Source organism: Neofelis nebulosa, chromosome 8 (genome assembly GCF_028018385.1).
Source record: "Neofelis nebulosa isolate mNeoNeb1 chromosome 8, mNeoNeb1.pri, whole genome shotgun sequence".
Taxonomy (NCBI): domain Eukaryota; kingdom Metazoa; phylum Chordata; class Mammalia; order Carnivora; family Felidae; genus Neofelis; species Neofelis nebulosa.
In genome coordinates this window covers 829,244-853,592 of record NC_080789.1, presented here as the reverse complement: position 1 = coordinate 853,592, position 24,349 = coordinate 829,244, and the positions used below count along the sequence as shown (strand labels likewise).

General features: G+C 50.7%; 1 protein-coding gene across 3 annotated transcripts in view; it reads left to right on the top strand.

Moving 5' to 3' along the window:
* Positions 1 to 24,349, top strand: part of MOV10L1 (Mov10 like RISC complex RNA helicase 1) — a 73,317-nt gene that overhangs the window by 23,167 nt on the left and 25,801 nt on the right. For all 3 annotated transcript variants that reach the window (XM_058740937.1, XM_058740936.1, XM_058740938.1), the window contains exons 8-15: positions 94 to 226; positions 2,312 to 2,506; positions 5,553 to 5,667; positions 12,271 to 12,448; positions 12,726 to 12,796; positions 15,874 to 15,965; positions 23,057 to 23,115; positions 23,526 to 23,623. In XM_058740937.1, the coding sequence (XP_058596920.1) occupies positions 94 to 226; positions 2,312 to 2,506; positions 5,553 to 5,667; positions 12,271 to 12,448; positions 12,726 to 12,796; positions 15,874 to 15,965; positions 23,057 to 23,115; positions 23,526 to 23,623 (941 nt within the window). The remainder of the gene's footprint in view (positions 1 to 93; positions 227 to 2,311; positions 2,507 to 5,552; positions 5,668 to 12,270; positions 12,449 to 12,725; positions 12,797 to 15,873; positions 15,966 to 23,056; positions 23,116 to 23,525; positions 23,624 to 24,349) is intronic.

Here is a 24,349-nt window from a genome sequence, read left to right as displayed (position 1 = left end):
CCTGTCTGTGGGTGAGCTTTCGTTTCTGTGAGCACCTGCTGTCAGGAGCAGCCTACCCCTTGATCTAATTTTGGTTTAAATTCCATCTCCCAGATGACTGTACCTGTAAAGGAGAAAACGGAGACAAAGGAAAGGCAATACCAAGGAAGCAGGCGACAGAGCTGGAACCCGGAGGGCTCATCCCTCCAGGTGGAAAAACCCTCATCGTGATTATATGTGATGCAAAGTACGTGGCTGGAGGGTTGGGAGGGAGTTTACTTTGGGAACATTTGTACATTCGTCTCTGTAGATTTCCTGTGTGATACTTCTAGGTTGGAGGTTATAGAATATTCCTAACTATTTTGATGAGACAAAACCTTGAGAAAAATCAGTGGGGAGAAAATGGCTTTAGTGAGTTTACCGACCCGAGGAGTTGCTCCCCAAGCCTGACCCGCTGCCCCCACCCCATTCACCCGGCTTCTGACCCTCGGTCCTGTTGTGCACTCTCAGCCTCTGCTCCTCCCCTCCCCTCACACTCCTGCTCCCTCGGCTGAGGCCTTCTTGCCCTCCGCCTCCATCTGGGCAGCTGGCCCCGATGCAGGCTCCTGGGGCAGGGGGCTGAGGCCTCCCTCCCTGTGCAGGCTGCATGCAGCAGGCAGGCGAGCCTGAGGGTCCTTCTCCTCCTCTGCCTCCTTTCCTGAATCCTGAGCTCCCCAACCCTGCCTGCTTGCTCCCCACCACCCGCTGGTCCCACCAGCTGGGCATCTGGGCTGCAGGCCTCTTCCTTTCTCAGTAGTCCTCTACGTTGCTAATTCTAAATCTTTTCTTTTTTTTTTTTTTTTTTTTTTTTTTTTAATTTTTTTTTTTCAATGTTTTTTATTTATTTTTGGGACAGAGAGAGACAGAGCATGAACGGGGGAGGGGCAGAGAGAGAGGGAGACACAGAATCGGAAACAGGCTCCAGGCTCCGGGCCATCAGCCCAGAGCCTGACGCGGGGCTCGAACTCACGGACCGCGAGATCGTGACCTGGCTGAAGTCGGACGCTTAACCGACTGCGCCACCCAGGCGCCCCCTAAATCTTTTCTAAAATGGAACTCTGGGGGGCGCCTGGGTGGCGCAGTCGGTTAAGCGTCCGACTTCAGCCAGGTCACGATCTCGCGGTCCGTGAGTTCGAGCCCCGCGTCAGGCTCTGGGCTGATGGCTCGGAGCCTGGAGCCTGTTTCCGATTCTGTGTCTCCCTCTCTCTCTGCCCCTCCCCCGTTCATGCTCTGTCTCTCTCTGTCCCAAATAAATAAATAAATAAAAAATGTTGAAAAAAAAAATTAAAAAAAATAATAATAATAAAATAAAAAAAATAAAATGGAACTCTGGGAGCACCTGGGTGGGTCAGTGAGTTAAGCGTCCAACACTTGATCTAAGCTCAGGTCACGATCCCAGGATCGTGAGATCAAGCCCCGCATAGGGCTCTGCGCCAACGGCCTGGAGCCTGCTTGGGATTCTCTCTCTCCCTGTCTCTCTCTGCCCTTCCCCCACTTGTGCGTGTGCAGTCTCTCTTAAAGTAAATAAATCATCGTCGTCATTAAAATGTGACTCTGGGGGCACCTGGGTGGCTCAGTCGGTTAAGCGTCCGACTTCGGCTCAGGTCACGATCTCGCGGTCCGTGAGTTCGAGCCCCGAGTCGGGCTCTGGGCTGACGGCTCAGAGCCTGGAGCCTGTTTCCGATTCTGTGTCTCCCTCTGTCTCTGCCCCTCCCCCGTTCATGCTCTGTCTCTCTCTGTCTCAAAAATAAATAAACGTTAAAAAAAAAAAATTAAAAAAAAAAAATGTGACTCTGATTAAACTGCCACCTTGCTTCAAACCCATTGATGACTGACCATTCACACAGATTGCCCTTCAGTCAGCGGTATGTGGTGCCACCACTTTAAGGGATCCCTTTAATGTGATGATAAGGGATCTGTGAAAAGGCAGTAGGTGAGCACAATGTGTGGAGCGTCCAGTAGAACCTGAATTACAGCAGCAGGAGGAAATTGGGCAGAAAGCAAAGTGAAAACAAGATTGCTGGTAACATTGTACGTGTTCTGATTAAAACTTGACGACACTGTCTTTCCTGTTGTTCTTAAGTTTGAGAATTACAGCTTATGTGGCTGATTTGATCATAGGAAAATGATATGTTCCTTTCTTCTGAAAGTTCCTTTTTTCCTTTGAGAAGAATTAGTAAAAACTAGGGGTGACCGTGGTTTCGTAGCCCGTGTCACACACGCGCACGAAGGGAAACTCCGTCAGGCCCGCTTGTCTTCTGACCACAACTCTGATGCGTTTTGTCTTCTCAAGGAGCCCAGGCCGCTGCAGGGAGCTCCTCCTGCTCTGCTTCTCCAGCTTCACGATCGGGCGGTTCCTGGAGGTGAACGTGGTCAGCGGGGAGGAGTCTCTAATAGCCGCCCGAGAACCGTTTTCCTGGAAGAAGTCTAAAACTTCTCCCACGTTAACATCCACAAAAACTACAGTTGTTGTGACCACACAGAAAAGGTACCGTGAGCAGAAAAGACCTCAGGATCCACAGTGCGCTCGTGGGGTGTGAGAGACGCGTGTGGCTGCTGTGTTGTTGGAGAGCGGCTGGGGGGGGGGGGGGTGGCGCTGTGGCGGGCGCCTCTTTCAGTCGCCTTGCTTGGGGGAGGGGTGTGTTTTCACGATGCTCTTCAAGTTTTGCCTGTGGAATGGCTCTACAGTATGAAGGCGGAGTAGTAGGCTGTGACCCCCCTCCGCCCCCAACTCCACCCCGGCTGCTCCCCACCCCCCAGCTTCCTCCGTTCCCAGCAGCCCGGCCTGGCTGCTGAGACATCCCGCATCCCACACGGGCACCCAGAGGCACCCGTCAGCAAGGGGGCCACAAGATGTGGCTGGTGGGTGACCGCCCAGGCAGGGACTGGGGGAGACGCTTCCAGAAAGTGCTACAGGACAACATGCTCCGTCTGCTGCTGCTGGACCCAGAAATCTCCACAAAGCAGATTGTTTTGAAGTTTGGTGCCAGAAAATCGGACTGGGATGTCAGGACGATTCCCGACTCTGCTCAGTGATGTGAAGACTCCCCCCCCCCCCCCCCCCCGCTGTAGGAACTGACAGGTTTAACCTCGGTCCTGCCCAGAGTTCCTGGAGTAACGGGTATTTCCCTTCTAATATTAGAAAACCCTGAATTTCAGGTCACATTTTTGCCCAGTAACAATTTAAGGTAAGGTGTTAAGGATGTTGCTAATTTGCAGACTAAAGAAAAAAACTATTAGAGTAGTATGTGGTTGGCTTTGGGGTTATATCATTATTTGAATCCAGCACTGCCACCAAGGTGCTGTGTGACCTTGGGCTCGTTTCTTAGCCTTTCTGAACCTCAGTCTCATTCATAAAACGATAGTCTCTCCCTCACTTGGTTACAAAGATTAAATGAGGTGAGATATGTAAAAGACATAGTTTCCAACATGGAGTGATCAGTAGCGATCAATAAGGAGTAAGAACCATTGGTCGTGGAAAGGACATGTTCTGGGGATGGAACGTGGAACACGAGAGCAGTTACCATAGCCTACAGGCAGGAAAACATCCTGAGTGATAGGGCCTTAATTATAGGAACATTTAGGGGCGCCTGGGTGGCGCAGTCGGTTAAGCGTCCGACTTCAGCCAGGTCACGATCTCGCGGTCCGTGAGTTCGAGCCCCGCGTCAGGCTCTGGGCTGATGGCTCGGAGCCTGGAGCCTGTTTCCGATTCTGTGTCTCCCTCTCTCTCTGCCCCTCCCCCGTTCATGCTCTGTCTCTGTCTGTCCCAAAAATAAATTAAAAAACGTTGAAAAAAAAAAAAAATTTAAATTATAGGAACATTTAAGAACCCCAGATTGTCACATAGTGGTACGCCAGGTAACTTTCTAGTTATCATTTGGCTTTAACTAGAGGAATGAACTAGACCGACAGTCCCCTGATCAGCTGCTTCCCTGTTTGCCGTGTGGGAGTGTCTTCTAAACCAGGAGACACTGGTTTCCTGTTGGCAGGGTAGTGACCCAGAGTGTCCTGGTTGGCGTGGGCCTCCTGGAACTCCCAGTACCTGCACCTGCCCACCACCCCACCGCGCACATCCTGCCACCTTTGCTCCCCGCCCAGAATGGCATTGTCTGTGCTTGCTTAGCCAGTCTGTTGAGGGCCTCTTTGTGCCAGGACCTTCTCAGCGGAGTTCCCAACCGTTTTAGGCTGTAAACAGACATGTTTTGTTAACTCAGCGTGCATTTTGAGGCCAAGTCGTGACACTGTTCAGGCCTTTTATCTAAATGTGTGTGTGGTGAGGATCCTGTCCCCGTTATGCTGTCCGTGTGCGTAGTTAATCCTTTGCTGTCACTTACCGAACGCCTCCGCTTTTGACGTGTACTTCGCACCGTGCTTTGATGGAGCTCCTGCCACAACCCGTGTCTCAGCTGGGAGGTGGCGGCCCTTCCCGGTGCTGCTGCTGGTGGCTCTGGCGCTTCCAGGGGCCTTTCGGCCACGGAGCTTCTCTCTAAGCAGCCTTCCTGTCCAGAGCCTAGCTACAGGGACGTACAACCGAGGTGACCGTTTGTGGAGTAAGGAGGCAGGGGTACGGGTGTCCCACCCTCTGCGCTCAGGCCTGAGCTGGAAGCAGGACTTGGAATGAGGGAGGAGTGCCCAGTGCCTTTCTTCACTTCACGCAGCTGGACAGCCTGGCATCGAAGATTCACCGGACCTCCCGTGTGACCCCTGTCTTCCTTCCAACTGTCTCTTCTTCCAGCTGCTTCCTTCCTGGTCATTCTCTATCAGACTCACCTATGGCAGCAGTGATGTTCCTCATCCTGGCGGTGGCCGGCTTCGGTGACACCTGCGCACCGCCCTCTCCGGGACGAGCCGAGGCTTGTTTCCCCAGAGAAGCTCCAGGCTGAAACCAGAAAGGCGGGGCCCATCAGAGCAGCCTCTGCCGAACGAACGTGTGGTCCTGCAGCAGTGCGGGGGTGGTTCTGGCATTGACAGGCTCGGAGTGGCAGAAGAGCTAGCTGAGTGGAAGCCTAAGAGTGGCTGTTTTCAGACTCACGGGATCCGAGGGGCCCTTGGGTGCTGCAGCCCCTCTCCTCTTGAGGACAAGAGAGGGCCCAGGGAGAGAAAGGGCCCCAAAGCAGCTGAGTTTGCAAACTACGGATGGACACCAGCAGTCCATGTGTTAGTTTCGGTTACTGAATGACCTTTAGCCTTTCTGAAGTGGACAAGGGCGTCTAGTGAAAAGGGCTGGTGGAAAACGTGTGGGTGATTAAGAATTACTTTTGAGGGGCGCCTGGGTGGCACAGTCGGTTAAGCGTCCGACTTCAGCCAGGTCACGATCTCGCGGTCCGTGAGTTCGAGCCCCGCGTCGGGCTCTGGGCTGATGGCTCGGAGCCTGGAGCCTGTTTCCGATTCTGTGTCTCCCTCTCTCTCTGCCCCTCCCCCGTTCATGCTCTGTCTCTCTCTGTCCCAAAAATAAATAAAAAACGTTGAAAAAAAAATTAAAAAAAAAAAAAAAAAAAGAATTACTTTTGACTTGGGAATTTTTTTTTTTTAAGGAACTCAAGACGACAACTTCCAAGTTTCCTTCCACAGTATCCGATACCAGATAGACTTAAGAAATGTGTGGAACAAAAAATCGACATTCTGACTTTTCAGCCGTTACTCGCAGAGGTAGGGAAAGGGTCTGAGAAAATACTCTTCACTGAGAAAAACCTTGAGCTTTCTGACGGAATCAGGGGGAGCCCTACCCGGGTTCATTTTCTGCCACAGTTGGCTGGGAATTTCCAGTTCATGGGAGACGGGTCCCCCTGCCGCCGACACTAGTTGTGGGGACACCGGCAGCCCAGCCTGTCTCTGCTTGGCGTGGCTTTCCCTCAGGGTCAGACTCTCAGCAGCTGGGAAGGCATCACGTGTGGGAAGGCCCTGCAGCCATCGGGACCAGGGCGGGGGGACCAGAGCCGGGACGGCAGGGCCACACGGCTGCCGCCCTTGCCAGGTGCCGTGGTGCTGCCTTGTGCTCAGGCCCATTGGTGGCTCCCGGAGGAAGTCTTGTCCAGCCTGTCCACTGTTAGAGGTGGTGGCTGAAGCCAGACCCGGAGCGGGGCCCCTGCAGGGGAGGGGTGGCACCGAGGAGCCCAGGGACAGGGGACACATGCCTGTGAGCACATGGAAACCAAATCCAGGCAAAAGGAAAGTGTCCATCTGCTTGGTGGGGAGAGCGCTTGCCCGGTGTACAGGAGGGCACTTCCCATGGGGTTCGGGGGTCCACGAGGCTGTGCGGTGTCCAGGTGATGACGGGGAGACCAGACAGCAGCCGGAGGGCGCCCTTATGTGCGCTGAGCACGTGCAGCAGGGGAGGACAGGTGGACGTGGGGCTGTGCGCAGAGGAAAGAAGGTTTAGGGGGAAGCAGGGACCTGGGGAGCGGTTGTCTGAACCAGAGCAGATGCCCCTAGGGGTAGTGGGGCCCTTCCTTCCCGCGAGGCTCTGGGCCCCCAGTGGCCGGGCAGGGGAGGCTCCCGCGGTGCCGTGGCGTGCGTTCGGGAGGCACAGGTCGGAGGGGCCCCCCCCTCCCAGACTTGCTAGCCTTCTGGAAGAAGGAGAGAGAGGCCACATACGGTGAGTAGCACATGGAGACACCGGGGCAGGTGGGACAGCCCTGCGTGGCTGGGCCGCTGGCATGGGCGCTTGGAGGGGCCGGTGTTGCAGAGCATGGATGGAGCGGGCCGCAAACTGGAAGCGGGGAAGCTTAGGAAGTTAGGAAGGCGTTGCAGTATCCGTAATGAGTTCCGGGTCTGAACTAGGTTCCGTGGCAGCAGGCTGGCCGTAGAAATAGTTGGGGGGAGGGGGCACACCCTGAAGCCAAGTGACTGGACCATCATGAGAGCCTGTGTGTCCCTGACTCCCCTTCACGTGAGCCTGGGCACCGGGAAGGGACCTTCCTCATGAAGGCAGAAGTTCGCAGATGAAAATAGACGCGATAACATTGATGGTACCAGTTGTGAAAAGTGCTGTGAGGCTGAAGGTTCCAGACTTGTGTCGCGGGTGTGGTCTGTTTAGTCATGTAACTGCCCGTGAGACGTGCCCTTGGTCAGCGTCCCCGCAGCCCGCGTGAGTGTGGGCACATGCTCCGATGAGCACACGGTGTCACCGCGGTCCAGATAAGGGATGCGTCTGTCCCCCCAGCATTTCTGTGTGCCCCCACCCCATCTCTCTGCTTCACGTGCTCCACTTTCTGTTGCCAGATTTTTGTTTCCTTTTTGGAATTCTACAAACAGAATCCTAGTATTCTTTTTCTTTGGCCCTTTAACTCGGCGTAGTTATTTTGGTTTGAGATCCGTCTGTGTGGTAGACAGAAGAACGGCTCCCGAAAGATGTCCACGATTCACACCGGCACCTCTGACCTGGGTCACCTCACATGGTCGAGGGGACTCGGCAGGTGGGGGAGATGACCTTGGATTTTCCAGGTGACCCAGTGGAGCCCAGGGGTCCTTGTGGGAGGACACCAGGAGGGTCGGACCCCGGGAGGTGGACGGGCCGGTTGGCCCGTGATGGCGGGGATGTGGCGCTTCTCGGAGAGGAACGGGCAGGAGGACATGCTTCTCCCCGGGGGGCCTCCAGGAGGAAGCGGCCATACCCACACCTGGGATTCAGCGCCGTGAGGTGAGGTCACATCTGTCACAGTTGGTACTGCTGTGTCCCTGTTTCTTAGGGCTGTGTCGTCGCCATGTGAGCGTGTTCCTCAGCTCACCTACTGATGCTACACAGGAGGAGTCCCACACTGCATGGCTGTGTGTCACAAGACACCTGGCCACGGAGGCTGGTGGGCTGCCTTCCAGCCAGGGACCGGAAGAAGGGGGCGGGGGGAGGCAGTGCCGACCGGGTCAGGGTGTCATTACAGGTGGCCGCACCACACCGTGAATGTGCTCGGTGCGCTAACTTGTCCGCCTGAAAATGGTCCATCTCGTGAGTTTCAGCTGCTTTTTCTGCCTCTGTTGCGAGGATCGTGTGGTTTTCTTTCTTCAGTCTGTTCACGTGGTGAATTCCTTTGATTTTCCAGACGTTAGATCAGCCTTCTGTTCCTCTGATAGCACTCACGTGTGTGCACACGCGTTCATCTGTGTTCACGAGGCACGTTGGTCTGTAGTGTGGTTTTCTTGTGACACTTTTGTCCTGTGTTGATTCGCGTGTAGTGTGAGCCTCCTGGAATGGTTTGGGGTGTCCCCTCCTCTTTATTTTCCTACAAGCGTGTATGTAGGAGTGGTACTACTCATTCCTTAAATCTCTGACAGAATTTACCAGCAAGGCGATCAGGTCAGTTTTCTTTGTGGGAAGATTTTTTATTAGGAATTCTATTTCTTTAGTAGTGATAGGGCAAATCAGCTTCTTCCTTGAGTGAGCTTTTGTGGGTTTTGTTTTTTTTTTAAAGGACTTTGTTACTATTTAAGCTAATTTATTTGCATGAAGTTGTTTATAGTGTAATTTGCACCTCTTTTTTCCTGATCATTCTGGTTAGAAGTTTATAAATTTTTACTAATCTTTTCAGAGAGTCAGCTTTTAATTTTATTGTTTCTATTTTTTTTTTCATTGATACCTGCTCTGATTCTTACTATCTTCTTTTCTCTGCTTACTTGGTTTCATTTGTTCTCTTTTATGTTTATTGACATTTGTTTCATAGCTTAAAATATCTATTTTGCTAAGTATTTCTTGCACACTTGAAAAGAACATGCTTTGTGCCGTTAGTAGTGGGTTATTCTGTAAAAATCAGGGTGTGTTGGTCAGTAGTGTTGTTGAGATGTGTTGTTGAGATCTTCTGTGTCCTAATTGACGTCTGTCTCCTGCCCCACCACTTCTGGAGAGGCAAGTCTCACTCATAGCCATAGACACGTGTCTGTTTGTCCATGCCAGGCCATCGGTCTTTACTTCCTGTATCGCAGCTCTGTAATTAGGGGCAGAAATATTCATGGTTATCATGTCATCTTCATTGGTTAGCCCCTTTTTCGGCATGAAACGTCTCACTTTATTCCTGGTGTTCTTGGTTCTGGAATCTACTCTGTGTGATACTCGTGTAGCTTATACAACTTGTTTCTGATCAGTGTTAACATGGTGTTTCTTTTGTCCTACTTTTAACCTGTTTATGATTTTACCTTTTTTTTTTTTAAGTCTTTTTTAAAAAAATTTTTTAATGTTTATTTTCGAGGAAGAGAGAGTGAGTGGGGAGGGGGGGGTGGGCAGAGAGAGAGACACAGAATCCAAAGCACGCTCCAGGCTCTAAGCTGTCAGCACAGAGCCCGATAATGGGGCTCGAACTCACGAACTGCAAGATCATGACCTGAGCTGAAGTCGGACACCCAACCAACTGAGCCCCCCCAGGTACCCCATTTATGACTTTATCTTTAAAGTGTGTTCCTCAGGGCACCTGGGCTCAGTCGGTTGACCATCCGACTTCAGCTCAGGTCATGATCTCATCGTTCGTGAGTTCGAGCCCCACGTCGGGCTCTGTGCTGACAGCTCAGAGCCTGGAGCCTGCTTCGGATTCTGTGTCTCCCTCTCTCTCTCTGCCCCTCCCCTGTTCACACTCTGTCTCTCTCTCAAGAATAAATAAATATTTAAAAAATTTTGTCAATAAAATGTGTTTCTCGTAGGAAGCACTCAGTTGGTTCTTGCTCTTTCACCTGTTTGACAGTCTCTGCCTTAATCGTGGTGTTTTTACTTTTGCGTTTGTGTGGTTACTGATACGACTTTGTTTAAATCTATCATTTTGCTATTTGTATTTGTTCATTTCCTTTTTTTTTCTTTTTCTGCTTTTATTTTTTAATTCCGTTTATCTCCTCTCTTGGCTGGTAACTTTTCTTTTGCAGCGTGTGTACTGTTGCTTCAGGGTTTCTGACAGCACTATGCACTAGAACTTTCTGCTGTGATAGACGTGTTCTGTATCTGTGTTCTCTGACATGGCAGTCGCTGGCCACAGGTGACTGTTGAAGCATCTGAAATGTGGCTGCAGCACCAGGGGAATGGAGTCTTCAGTTCTCTTTAACTTTACCTTCAGTGTAGCGTTGAGTAGCTGCGTGTGGAAGGTGGTGTCGTGTCGGCGTAGCACACGCTTGAAGCGTCTAGAGGTCTAGTGTGTCCCACATGGTGAGACCCCCGTGGCAGCACCTTCCCGGTCTCTTTTCTTGGACATTTTGCTGATGTCATAAATACGGCTTCTACACACGCTCTGAGATTCATGCTGTGTGTTACCATGTTTACTTTACATACATAGCGTCCGTTATCTTTTAAAAGCATTTTAAAAGATAAGTCTTTTCTGACGCCTACCATGTAATTCCCATTCTTGGTCCACTGCTTTGCGTGGACCCAGACCCCCCAAGGGGTCCTGGTTCTGCTAAACAGAGGGAACGTCTTTGGTGCTCATCTGCGAGTGAGCGGTTCTTTCGGCCCTTGTATGTCTGGAAGAGTGCTTCACCTCCGTTCTTGAAAGATATTCTTGCTGGGTCTTGGATTCTAGGCTGGAGCTTTGCAGAGGCCGCTCTGCTGTCTTCTGGCTCGCTGCTTTCCTTCTTACCTTTTGTTCTTTTGCATGTCATGTGCACTTTTTTCTAGCAGCTTTTAAGATTTTCTCTTTATCCCTGGTTGTAAAGACAAAGAATTTACAACGTGCCTCGGTACAGTTTTCTTCCCATTTCTGGCCTTGGGGTTCCTTGGACTTGTACAGTCTTCCTCAAATTTGGGTCTCTTTCGGCCATCCCGTCTCCAGATGGTCTTTTTCTGCTGAGCCCCTTCTTCGGACTCCTGTTGCTCCTTGGAGCCGCCCCGCAGCTCAGAGATGCTCTGCTCAGGTGCCTTCAGGACCTGCCTCTGCATGTGGGAGGGTTCCTGTCGCCAGTCCTCAAGCCCACTAGTCCTTTTGTTTTCTTTTTTTGCAACGTGTAGTCTGATCCAGCGTGCTTTAACGTCACGCGCGATGGTTCTCCTCTCCACCGGTTCAGTTGGCTCTTTTTCAGACCTTCTGTGTGTCTACGTCACATGCTCAGTCTTTTCTGGTTCTTCACAGAACAGCCATTTCAGTGTCCTTGTCTGCAGGTTCTGTCATACATGTCATATCTGGTTCTGTTGAGAGGTTTTTCTCCCCGTTGTAAGTTGTAGTTTCTGTTTCTTTCTAAGTCTGCTGACCGTTTTTTTTAAATGTTATGTTGATTTTTGAGAGAGAGCTGGTCTGTCTGTTTTTTTCTCACAAGAGCGGGAAGGGCATAGAGAGAGGGAGACAGAGAGTTCAAAGCAGGCTGTGCACTCAGAGCAGTGAGCCCGACGTGGGGCTCAGACTCACGACATCATGACCTGAGCTGAAGTCGGACACTCCAGCGACTGAGCCACCCAGGCACCCCTAAGCCTCGTAAGTTTTCAATGCCAGACACTCTGGATTTTATCTTGTCAGCTGTTGGATATTTTTCCGTTCCTGAAAATATTTTTAAGTTTGTTCTGGGACGCGGTGAAGTTACTTGGAAACAAATACTTTCAAGCCTGGCTTTAAGGCTTTGTTAGGTGGGTCCAATACCTTTTGGAATGCTCGGTCTGATATCTCATCTATTACAAGCCTTTCCATTGGGGCTGATGGGAGCCACGCTGTTCTTGATCCTGTGTGAGCTCTAGGAATTATTCCATCTGATCCAGTGGCTCTCAGCCCTGGAGACATTTTTGTCTGTCATGACGGGGGCGGGGGGGGGGGGGGTGCGAGTATCAGCAAGTGGGTGGGGGCCAGGAATGCTGGTAAGTGCCCGACGACGCACAGAATGGCCCCCACCCCAGAGAATGGTGGAACCCCGGGTGCTGGTCGAGCCCTGCTCTTATCCCATCAGTTGGGTGTCCCAACATGACGTGGTTTCCTATACTCGTGCACTGACCAGTGCTCGGCTGACAGCCCGGAGGGGACCCTCCGAAGTGCTCCACACCCTCTGTGCTGCTCTCTCTTCCTGGCGCTCTGCCTCCTTGGACCCCAGTTCCATGCCCTCAATGCAGAGACCACACAGCTCCCCTGGCCCTCTGCGCCAGGGCCTGGCAGCTCTCAGGTGGCAGCCGGGGCCGTCGCGAGGCTCCCTGGGGTGCACGGGCCACTGTCCCATGCTGGTGGTGGTCGGTGTCTGAAAGCTGCCTTCTCCCCAGTCCGCTGAGTTTCAGCAGCTTGGACACAGCGGCTCCAGTGCCTGCCGCTTTCCTGGATACGGGCGTGTCGGACATGTGACTCTGCTCTCACTAACTTGCTGGGGGTTTTTTTTCAGCTTTTGAACATGTCAAACTACAAGGAGAAGTTTTCGACTTTGCTCTGGCTTGAGGAGATTCATGCAGAAATGGAACTGAAAGAGTATAACATGAGTGGGGTCACCTTGAAAAGAAATGGGAATTTGCTGGTTCTGGAGGTCCCAGGACTGGCTGAAAGCAGGCCTTCTCTGTACGCAGGTGCGTTTGTTACGTGTCCTGTTTTCTAGAGGGACCGCAGACGCTGACCCCCTTTGGGGGAGAACGTGTGAACCGCAATACTGCAGTCCCGTCGTCTCCCTTCCTTTGCTTTGGCTCAGAGTTTTCCGTGCGCCCAGCCCTGCGCTTTGGCCGTGGTGACACGATTCCTAAGCAGCTGACCCCCGCTGACGTTTGTTCACAGCGTTTGATTTTATAGCACAGCAGCAAAGCTCGGTGATTTTATCGTTTTACATGTCATGCTGTGTTTTTTAACTAGGTGATAAGCTGGTCTTAAAAAGCCAAGAGTACAGCGGACATGTCATCGAGTACATCGGCTATGTGATTGAGGTGAGAGGCGCGCCTGCTCCGCTAGTGCTGGGCCAGCCCTTCCGGCCAGTCGGGGGTCACCTGCCCACCCTGGCTGGGGCAGAGGCGCTTTTTCAGGCTTTGACGGTACTTCAGAAGGTGCAGGATAAAGTAAATACTTAAATAAATTTGACGCAGAAAGAGAACTTAATAGCTTTTTAAAAATTATGTACTTTTTGGGGTGCCTGTGTGGCTCTGTTAGTTAAGTGTCTGACTCTGGATTTGGGCTCAGCTTGTGATCTCACAGTTCTATGAGCTCGAGCCCCACGTTGGGCTCTTGGGCTCTGTGCTGACAGCTCAAAGCCTGCTTGGGTGGGATTCTCTCTCTCTCTCTCTCTCTCCCCACCCCTCCCAACCCCTCGCACACGTGCTCTCAAAATAAATAAAAAAATTTTTTAAGTCCTATAATTTTCAATCACGTAAGCCGTATAGCCATATTTACCTTTTAAATGTATCATGCGTAAGTTGTGATGTTTGCATTTAGTCAAATTTGGGCATCCTGAATGTGCTCCAGAAGAGAGAGCCTCGGAAGGAAAAATGCACTTAAAAGTCTGCAGCTCTTACTGCTTCTGTGGAGATTTGTTGGCTTTTCTAGCCCCTCCTGGCCCACCGCAAGGTTGTGTGACTCGGCAGCTGGTCTCCATTGCCACCCTGCTCGTAGCACTGCCGCGAAGGGTCAGGGGAAGGCTGCTCGCTGCCTCAGGCAGAAAACTAACTGAGGACGCACCGGAGCCCTGCCTCTGGAGTGGCGATGGGCTGCGGGGACTAGAAGGGTCTGGTAAGGATTTGCAAGAGGGGCGACATCCGGCCTCCGCAGGCACGCTTTCTGCACGCATTCTGCACCAGCACACCAGCGCCAGCCCTGGCCAGTGCAGCTGGTCGTGAAACCAGTGCTGTAGGACGACGGGGGAGGGAGCCGACCCTTGGCGCCCTGCCAGCTGCTCCCGCTGACTGTCCTCAGGGGTGTGGCAGCACAGCGAGCTGCCCTCTCTCCCCCTGCAGAGTGGTGGCCACTTAGCCTGAACCTCCCCAGCTGTAACCACTCTGGCTGTCGACCAAGAGGTATGAGGAGCCCGTTATGGCCAACTGGCAGTCTTAGCTTCCAAAGAGTAGACCCGATTGTGCCCCTCAGGGAGGAAGCCCTGGGGACTAAAGCCTCAGAAGCAGCAGGGCCAGAGATTGAAGGTACAAGGCCCCCTTGGGTCCTGAACACTGGTTGGGGGGGCGCCAGCACCATAAGCTGACAAACCCACACTGAAGCCTTGGGGGTGTCGAGCACCCTTACTCATCCTTCGGTGGGATATTCCACAAAGTCATCTGCCTCTGAGTGATGGAATTCATGGTCGAGTTAGTAAACTCTACAGGCCTCAGCCCATCGCTGTACTTGATTCTCTAGAATTTCATTTTTGGCCAGTGCAGTGGCATAGGAAACCATGATGGTTCAGGAGCCCCTCAGGAGAGCCCCACAGGTGGTGTGGTGGGCAGAGGACACGCATCCAGGATGAGCACTTACTTACTCCGTTGATGTCAGATTGGTTCTTCCTTGACAGGCGGCCCAGCGTTCTCACCCTGGCAGCAGCTGGTGGGGACATTCCAGAGTGAGGCCACTGTGCATCTGGCAGGTTGTGTACTCATGCTAGTCCGGGGGGCCCCAGCACTGACCCCTGCCACCAAAGTCACCTCCACAGAGGGGCCTCCTTGTCGCCAGGAGCGTGTGCCTGGAAACAGACATGGTCATGTTCTCCTTTCCTGCTTAGTTTATCTCATTGAGCATGATTTTCATCTCCAAGCACTCTGCTTGATTTATTAAGGTGCCCTGGATTTTTTTTTTGGAGGGAGAGAGGTGTGAGTTTTTTTGTTTTATTATTTTAGAGACAGCATGAGTGGGGGTGGGGGTGGGGGGGGGGGTGCAGGGGCAAAGTGGCAGAGAGAGAGAGAGAATGAGAATCCTGAGCAGGCTCCATGCTCAGTGCAGAGCCATCTTGGGGCTCTATCCCCATGGCCCTGGGATCATGACCTGAGCTGAAATCAAGAGTGGATGCTCGACCGCGAGCCACCCGGGTATCCTGCCCTCTTAGTTTTTATATTAGGTTTGTTTATCTTTTTCTTTATGGATTTTTTTTAAAAAATTTCATATGTAGTATTTCAGGTTTCTAGAAATAACTGTGTCAGTGTGTGAAGTCCTTCAGGCCCAGATCTGTGATGGCTGTTTTTGCTGACCCTCACTCTTGGTGATTTGCTTCCTTGTGTGCTTGGTGATCTTTAATTACAGATTCATTTTCATCTGTCTCCATCCCTGGGAAACCTGGGGACCCGTGCCAGGCTCCCCCTCCGTCCACAGGGATTGTGGCTTCTGCTCTGCTGCAGGGAGGGGCCCTGCTGACGGGGCAGCTCCACCACCCGTGTGCCTGCCGGCCTCCTGTCACAAACTACAGCCGGCTCCGGTCACCTGGCCTCCGTGAAGCCCGCGCCGCCTGGCAGCCCTCATTCAGTTTGCACCCCTTTTCAACTCAGGGCTTGCCTTCCTGTTTTTTTTTGTTTGTTTGTTTCCTCCCGTGCTCCCTTAGAAATTCCCTTTCTGCCCTGCCTGTCCAGGAACAGCTTTGTGCAGGCGTTAGTTTTGGCTGGAGGGTCCCAGGATGCGTAGTTCCCTATTCTGGAAGGGGAAGTCTTGGAATGACCTCTTTACGGAGGTGCTTTTGCGGCAGGTACCCCTCGCTGCATTGGTCATTGTTTGCTTTCTCGTCTCCTTCAGAGACATGGCCTGTGTGGCACACTGTTTCCCCAGAGCCCAGATCTCTAGGGTGCAGCCAGTGAGAAGCTCAGTAAGTGTGCTGTTGTGGGTGCGTCCACCGACCAGGTCCTCCCGTGTGGACAGTGTAACGACACCAAACAACACCGTGATGTAATCCTCTTGATTATTTTTGCAGGGATTTAAAATGCCCAAGTGTAGCTCAAATCTGTAAAGGTTTCATGATGTGTTGCTAGATAAAGATAGAAGATTGTCCCAACGAATCCAGTGTAAAGTATGGAAATTAAATTGTTTGTTTCCTTTTTAGATTCACGAAGAAGAAGTAACTCTTAAACTTAACCCAGAATTTGAACAAGCATATAACTTTGAACCCATGGATGTGGAATTTACATATAACCGGTGAGGCTTTCGGTGTCTCTTCCTGCAAGCGCGTTTTTGCTGTTGATGGCAGCGGCCTCTTCCGTCCGTCTCTCCACCCGGAAGTGCCGGGGTGGGGGAGGCAGCGTGGGCTGTTCGTGTTTCTAGGTCACGACTCCAAAGTTGCAAACATTTTCTCTTCATTCGTTTCTGGACTTTAAGTACGCTGACGTCTTGTCATTTACCACATTGCGAGCGTGGAGCAGTGGCCCTGCCAACCTGCCATCCCCTCCTTTTCATCCACTGCACACACCCCCCCCCCCCACTAACTGGGATTTTGTATTTGTTTCTCCCTTGCTTTAAAAAAAAAAAAAACAGTTTGTGCATCTTTATACACACACATACACCCACACACAGGAAAAACGTATTTAAAAAAATTTTTCTTAACGTGTATTCATTTTTTGAGAGAGAGAAAGTGTGCGCAAACAGGGGAGGGTCAGAGAGCAAGGGAGACACAGAATCCGAAGCAGGCTCCAGGCTCTGAGCTGTCAGCACAGAGCCCTATGCGGGGCTCGAACCCACAAACCGTGAGATCATGACCTGAGCTGAAGTCGGACACTCCACCGACTGAGCCACCCAGGTGCCCCAAGTATTTTTTGGGTTTGTTTTGAGCTTGTGGTCCCTAGTGTCTAGGAGGATTTCACTGGCATGTTACCAGGGTTCTCCATGTTGTGTGTCACTGTTCAGTGTCACCTACTTCTTCCCCCCCCCCCCCCCCAGGGTGAGTCCACTACTCTACTTGTGTGGACAGGCATCGGCCCTGTCTCTACTCTGAAGGTTTTCTGTGGGCACCTTCTCCCTCCTTGTGCACAGACACTCATGTTTTCTGGGCCGTACACTTAGAAGTGAGACTGTGGTTTGGGGATGTACATTTCAGCTTTTACCTGTGGTCACATCGGAGATCCCCAGAACCGGTATCTGTAAGAACCTCTTGATCCATGCCAGCCCAAACCTGGCTTTATTAGCCTTCTAAATTTGTGCCAGCTTGCTAGGTATATAATGTCTCCTTATGGTCTGGAGGTGCATTTCTCTGACTGCATATAAAGTTCAGAATTTCCATGTTTCTTGGCCACAAGATTTCTTCCTCTCTGAAATACTGGCTCGTATCTTTTCCTTCTGAGTAATTTGGTTTTTGATATTTGTAGGAGTCCTTTCTGTGTCCTTTGTGCTGTGCTGTTCCTGGGTAGGCATGCTACAGAGAACTTCTCTAGATCTGTTGCTTGTTGTTTCATTGTATCTTTTAAGTATGAGAAGGTGCTAATTTTAAGATAGATCAGAGATTTTTTTTTATATTAGTTTTATTTAAGGAACATTTGGGTGTTGGGACTGCCACCAGCTCGAAGTGTGTTGGGCATGAATGGGTTGAGGGTCAGCAGGGAGAGGCCGTTACTGGCCGTGGAAGCAAAGCAGGTGGAGTGGGAGCTAGGTGAGGTCCAGGAAGGGGACGGTTCTTGAAATGAGAGAAACCAGCTCAGTAGAGCCCCTGCAATGGCAGGGGTTACAGGGGTGAGGAAGCATGTGTGGGAGGAGGTGGACCTGGCCAGGTGGGACAGGGGTCCTTGGCAGGACGAAAGAGCCAATTTGTCCGTGGACATTTCTGACTGAGTGTCCCCCTGGACTGTACGGTGGGCCCACTGAAAGGGAGGAGGAGGCGGGGAGGGAGAAGAGAGCTAGCACGGGCGGAAGGCGGTGCACGAGTTGGCCTGCAGAAGGACGCGGGACAGAGGGCAGGTGTGACAGGCCGTGGGGCTGAGCCAGAGAGAAGGTGTCCAAGAGCCAGAGGGTCTGTGGGCCTGGTACCGGCAGCAAGGGGCTGCTGGAAGGCCGCGATCTCGAACGGACGGACAGACGCACGGACAGACACGGGCCCAGGTCTTGAGCAGGCTGGTGGGCGGCCAGGCGGAGGGTGGAAGAAATAAGAGACCGGGTGGAAGAAATAAGAGACCGGGTGGGAGCGGCGGGCACCTCAGCACGAGCCCGGCTGCCACCTCTGACAGCCTGGAGCTGTCTGTCTCTGGAGCCTCTGCCCGTCCCGGTTAGGGTTTAGGTTGCTTGCTTGTGTTAAGTTACGGAAAACCAGAATTCTCACTTCAAAAAAAATGTATGTTCCCCACTTGTTAAGAAAGACGGGAAGATGGGCAGCACCACTGCTCCGCGGGTTGAACAGAGCTGAGGGGGGGGCCTCTGAACAGGGCAGGTGGGCCGCACGTCTCTGTGAGTGCTTACTTCCCATAGGAAGTTTCCCGTTTGAAAAGAAGTGGGCCTACGGAGATACAACGTACGTGTGGTCACCTGTGCCTGACGAAACGTACGGTTTGAGGATTTAGACGTGTACATCCCGTGAAAGAGCACATCGACCACCGCAGACACTTCCCCGTGCCCCTTCCTTGTTCCTTCTCCGCCCACCGTTCCCGGGCCACGGGCAGCACTTTCTGTCGCTAATTTGTTTGCACTTTATGCAGTTTTACATAAATGGGAACGTACAGGACCTACTGTGTTTTGCCTGGCATCTTTCTTTCCCTTAGCAGAATTATTTTGAGATTTGACCGTACTGTTACATGACTTTGTTGCCTTTTTGAAAATGATAGTTGTCAGGTGTATAACAGTGATTCTGATTTGGCTCCTTTTGAGGCCTGAGTAGTGCGTGTCATTAGAGGGATCTGCCACAGCTCACCTGTCCAGTCACCTGTGGGTGGACATTGGGTTTTTCCATACGTCGGTCATTCCAAAGAGAGCGGCTGTGAACGTCTGCGTACAGGTGTTTGGATGGACACAGGTCCCTTTCTCTTGGGTGGGGCGGTGTGATGGCTGGGTCCTGTGGTGCGGGGGCGCTCAGCTTCTTAAAGAAGTGCCAAACGGTTTTCTAAAGCAGCTACACCATTTGCATTTCCAGCAGCTTGTGCCAGGGTCCCGTCGCCCCACCTGCTCACAACCCTTGGGCCGGTCAGTCTGTTAATTTCGGTCCTTCTGTTAGTTGGGAGGTGGTGTCCCTCTGTGGCCTGGGTGCACGTTTCCCTCCTGAGTCAAGCTGAGCACCTCTCCATGTGCTCGTTTCCATTCATGCGTGTTCTCGTGCTGCTGAGTCTTGAGCCCAGGCAGTAGAAGCCCTCCTCTTGGTCCTCCTCCTCTTGTCTGCCAGGCTGTGGGGGCTCTTTGGGGTCCTTGGTGTTCCCGTGTGTCTTTTAGATTCAGGTTGCCGGTGTCTGCACAACACCTGTTGAGATTCTGATTGGGATTACGTTGAATTTTTAGGTCCGTTTACGGGAGAATTGACACCTTAATATCGAGACTTCCAACCCTTGAAAACGGTCCCTCTCTCCATCTAGTCAGGCTGTGTTTCATTTCTCTGACCAGTGTCTGTACTGCTCACTGGGAGTGTTTTGCCTATCTTCTGTCAGATTTTTCCAGCCCTCAAAAAAATGTAATGCTGTGGTAAACAGTAAGTAATTTTAACCTAAAATTGCTTCTAGCTACTGTTCACGAATGCAGTTTATTTTTGTATGTTAGTTTAGTATCCTGAGAACTTGTTAAATGCATCTGATGGTTCTAGTAGCTTTTACAGATTACGTGGGATTTTCTACATAGACCATCTTTTTGTGCAAGTAAAGAGCTTTACTGCTTCCTTTCCTATCTGAATGCATTGTTTTTCCTTGCCTGACTGCACTGGCTAGAATAGCATTTCACGGAAGTGGCCTTGTTCCCGACCTGAGGGTGTAGCGTTCATTCAGTCTTGAACGTCAGGCACCACGTGAGCTGGATGTAAGCCGTTTGTATTCAGCCCTCCCTCAGGTTGAGGAGATGGCCTCAAGTTTTCTGCGAGCGTTCGGTCATGACTGGGTATGGGGTTTTGTCAGAAGCTCTTTCTGTATCCAGGTGGTCATGTGGTTTTCCTTTTTTTTTGTCTATTAAGACCATTATACTGAGTGGTTTTCTTTTTTAAATTTTTTTTTTTTCAACGTTTTTTATTTATTTCTGGGACAGAGAGAGACAGAGCATGAACAGGGGAGGGGCAGAGAGAGAGGGAGACACAGAGTCGGAAACAGGCTCCAGGCTCCGAGCCGTCGGCCCAGAGCCCGACGCGGGGCTCGAACTCACGGACCGCGAGATCGTGACCTGGCTGAAGTCGGACGCTTAACCGACTGCGCCACCCAGGCGCCCCTACTGAGTGGTTTTCTAATGTAAAATCAACTTTGCATTTTTGGAATAAGCCTCACTTGGCCCTAATGTAATTTCCTTTAATATATCGTTTGATATGATGTGCCAGAATTTTATTAATTTTTGCATCTGTGCTTATGTGGTGTGTTGGTCTGTGGTTTCTTGAAATTATCTTTTTTCTGATTTTGGTATTAGGATAACGTTGGCCTCACAATAAGTTCAAAATCATCACTTTCTCCTCCGTTTTGGGGGCTAGTTTGTGTAGAGTATGTAGAATTGGTCTTCTTCCTTAAACGTTCAGTGCAATTTGCCAGTAAAGCCTTCTCGGTTTGGAGCTTTCTTTGCAGGAAACTTTCTGACTACAGATTTGATTTCTTTAATAAATCAGTAACTATTTAGGTTACCAATTGTGTGTGGAGTGAGCTTTGGCAGTACGTGTCTTATAAAAAAAGAACTTGTGCATTTCATCCAAGTAATGTATTTGCGTGAAGTATCCTAGTATTTCCTTAGTAGTAGTACTTTCCGAATCCGTACTGATGATGTCCCCCTCTCTCGTGCCTGACAGTGGGAATACCTACCTTCTTTGGTCTGGCTCCAGGCTTCTCAGTTCAGCCTTATGAGGGAAGAGGGAATCAACTTTTGATTTCATTCATATTTTGCAAGGCTCTTTCTACTTGTTATTTCATCGACTTCTGCTTTGGTCTTTATTTATTTATTTGGGGTTCCATCTGCTCTCCTTTTTCTAGTTTCTGGTGGTGGAAGTCGAGGTCATTGACTTGAGACCTTTCTTCCTTTGTGATTTTGGAGTTTGGTGCTGGGTGAGTGCTGAGTGCTGTCCTGTGGAAGGTCGGAGCACAAGTCACCCAGCCAGGGTCCAGTTCGGTCCCCAGGTGTTTGCTGTTAGGAATAGTGAGGCAGGAAATCGTCTTCCGTGTCTGCACAGTGATGTGGATGTAGGGAGAATTGGCATCTTGGCAGCGTGGAGTCTCTTTTTCAACCGTAGGTTGCACTTAGCGAAGCTTTCTGTGTTTTTTCCTTTTGTTCTTTGTCCTCCTTTGGAATTCTTGTCCAGTGTTTTCCTCGTGGTTTTCCACCTCTAACTTGTTTCATGTTTTAGTGCAAATAAATACCTCTAGGATTTTACCGCTTAGTATCTTGCTGTTTTTCAGATCAGTCAGGTTGGGAGATGATTCATCAGTCTCCACTTTAAGCTATTACGCTCATTGCCTTTTTGGCATTTCTGGAGATCATTATTGCTTACCTTCGGCGTGTGCATGAGATGAAGTATTTCCACTGGATAACTTCGGATCAGACCTTTCTTGTCTGCGTAGGATGAAAAACATGTTACTTTTATTTTGGTGAATTCCTCCTGTAGTGTGCTTCTGGGATCTGTTGAGAAACCGTTTATTCCCGTTTGGCGTGCGCTTTAGAAGGAAGGCCGTGATCCTGCAGGGTGACCAGCTTGTCTAGTTTGCCTGGCGCTACCTTTGTTACATGTCCCAGTCTTCTGTGCCCTTTGAAAGGTGTCGGAAGCTCCCCTCCTGCCTCTCGGGCAGAGGCGGAATGGCCCCGGCTCGCCAGGCATGGAGCTTGGAAAGCCTCCCCCGGGAAGGCCTGGCCGTTCCTCCATTTCTTCCCCTTTAATTGATCTGCTTGAGTGCCTTGTATCCCAGGTAACTGTGTGTGAAGACTCCTTGCGGGGACAGAGCGGGGCTGCCAGGAGCCTCGTGCCCGGGGCCCCAGAGGAAGGGCCTCTGAGGGCTGTGCTTGTGCATTCGGTTTTGCCAGCTTCACACCCCCACCCACCCACCCACCCACCCCCTACCCACGACTCACCGGAGGGCGACCGTGAAGTGTCTGCTCTACACCTCATGATTCAGGTGAGAGATAATCACCTGGTCCTTGGGCTCACAAGTCTGAATTTTCCAGAAACCTGTATGCGGCCCGATTTCTGAGCTGGTATGGAGCAGCTCTTGTACCTTTGCTTCTTTGAAGGCCAGATGTTCTTTCTGGAACAGACGTCCATCTTCAACTGTGCCTTGGAGCTTTGGTCATCTCATTTCATTGAAGATGAGGTTTTAGTTTACATTTTTAATTCTGTTTGTTGTGTTAAGAAACAAGACAGGCCCGCAACGGAGTGGCTTATGCTGAGTGCCACGTCACCAAACTGGGAGGCGATTACAGGTTTGGCTCCCCCCGAAACGGAATCTTAGGCTGGTCGGTCGGGAACTGCCTGGTCAGGACTGGTCAGGACTGGTGAGGCTCCGCCTGCCGGACCCCTGCCCGCCCCCGCGGAAAGCGAGCTAGGGGGAGCCGGCCCCCTGTTTTTCCCGGGATAACTCTCTCGTGCCGTGCCCGCTGCCTTCTGGCTGCGGGAGTCCTTCGCGTCGGACAGCTCCTCGGAGCCCCTCTGTCCGCTGCCTGGGATGCTGCCTGGTTCGGATCAGTTTTTACTCAGAGTCTTAAAATTGTTAATAAGCCTCAGTTTATGTTTTAACTTTGAGTTGTGAATTTCAGAAGTTTAAATCTTTACAATAAAAATTACTTTGTTGTTGAGGTAGTGGTATTAATATTTTAGGCTGTTTTTCCGTTTTTTCCCCCTACTTGTTCTCTTTATATATTTAAAAGAGAAATACTCCCAGAAAGGAAGGAGTCCCTGCTGTCCCCATACATGGGATGTCTCTGTTTAAAGTTCTTTTGTAAAACTCCTAATGTTGTCATGTTGTGTGTAGACAGACACCCACTGAAAAGTGAGCCCCTGCGCTCCAGACTCCCTGGCGGGGCCTCTGAGAACCTCGGGGGCTCTGACTCTAAGATGGCCCCTCTATAAGTATTCGTACAGGTTAGATTTCCACGACCAGTACTAGGCTAGTATTTCTAAACTGGAGGTGAATTGTTTGATATTCTCTCTCTGGCAGGACCACGAGCAGACGGTGTCACTTTGCGCTTGAACACGTCATCCACTTAGGTGTCAAAGGTATTATTTTTGTGGAACGATAGTTCACTTCTTCCCAGGGTATTTTTACAAGTTCCGTGTAAAGTTTTGTGTCAAACACAGTCTCTTCGGTCGTATATGACAAGTAAAATTATGTGATATCCAACGTTTTTCTTTGCCACTGGCAAGTTTCAGTGTCTCTTTACTATTTAATCTGTGTGGAAATTACTGAAACTGAAGTCGTTGCCCTGTGCTTGTCCCTTCGTAACGTAATTAACTTCTGTGCCTCCAAATGGGCACATGGCTCCGTTGTGAGCAGTACCCAGAACTGCTGTTCTGCCGTAGCCGAGAAACCAAGTACGGGACCCAGACGGGAAAAGCCTAGGTTGCTGCCGTTCATTCATCGTTTTCAAGCTTTCAGTAACACCTACCTTCTTATCTCATTTTAAAAGTGTTGTTTCCAGAAGAAGTCATTTTACAGTCTCCCCAAGTGACGGTAAACTGGAACCACGTACAAGACACCAAACGCGATGGACAGCCCACCAGCAAGGTATTGCTTCGGTGACTTTGAAATATTTCGTAGACGGTACGTCAGTTCTCAATGGCCTGGAATTTGAGAGGGGTGTCGTTCAAATATAGCCCAAGATCACAGCTCAAATAAAACTAGGATATTCGGGGGCGGCTGGGGTGGCTCAGTTGGTCTGACTCTTGATTTTGACTCAGGTCGTGAACTCGTGGTTTGTGGGATCGAGCCCCGTGTTGGGCTCTGTGATGACAGCACGGAGCCTACTTGGGATTCTCTGTCTCCCTCTCTCTGCCGCTCCCCCACTCACGTGCATGTGCGCGCATTTGTTCTGTCTCACGATAAATAAGTAAAACCTAAGATATTCATACGACAGATTTAGTGTTAAGTTTATATACAGTTACACGGTACAGTAAGTGGAGAAAACCAAGGTGCAGATCTGTTTATATGAGCATTTAATTTTAAAAGTATATGCTTTTCTTGTACACTCAGGCACAGGCACATTTATATGATTATATATGCATAGAAAATGTCTGGAAGAACATGCATCCACCAAATGATTAACATTTGTAATCTTTGTTTTTTTGTGGGTTTTTTTTTTTAAGTTTATTTATTATGAGAGCAAGAGGGAGCATATGCACATGCGTGCAGGGGAGGGGTGGGGGGGCAGAGATAGAGAGAATCCCAACGTGGGGCTCAAACTCACAAGGCCTGAGCTCATGACCTGAGCCAAGATCAGGAGTCAGACATTTA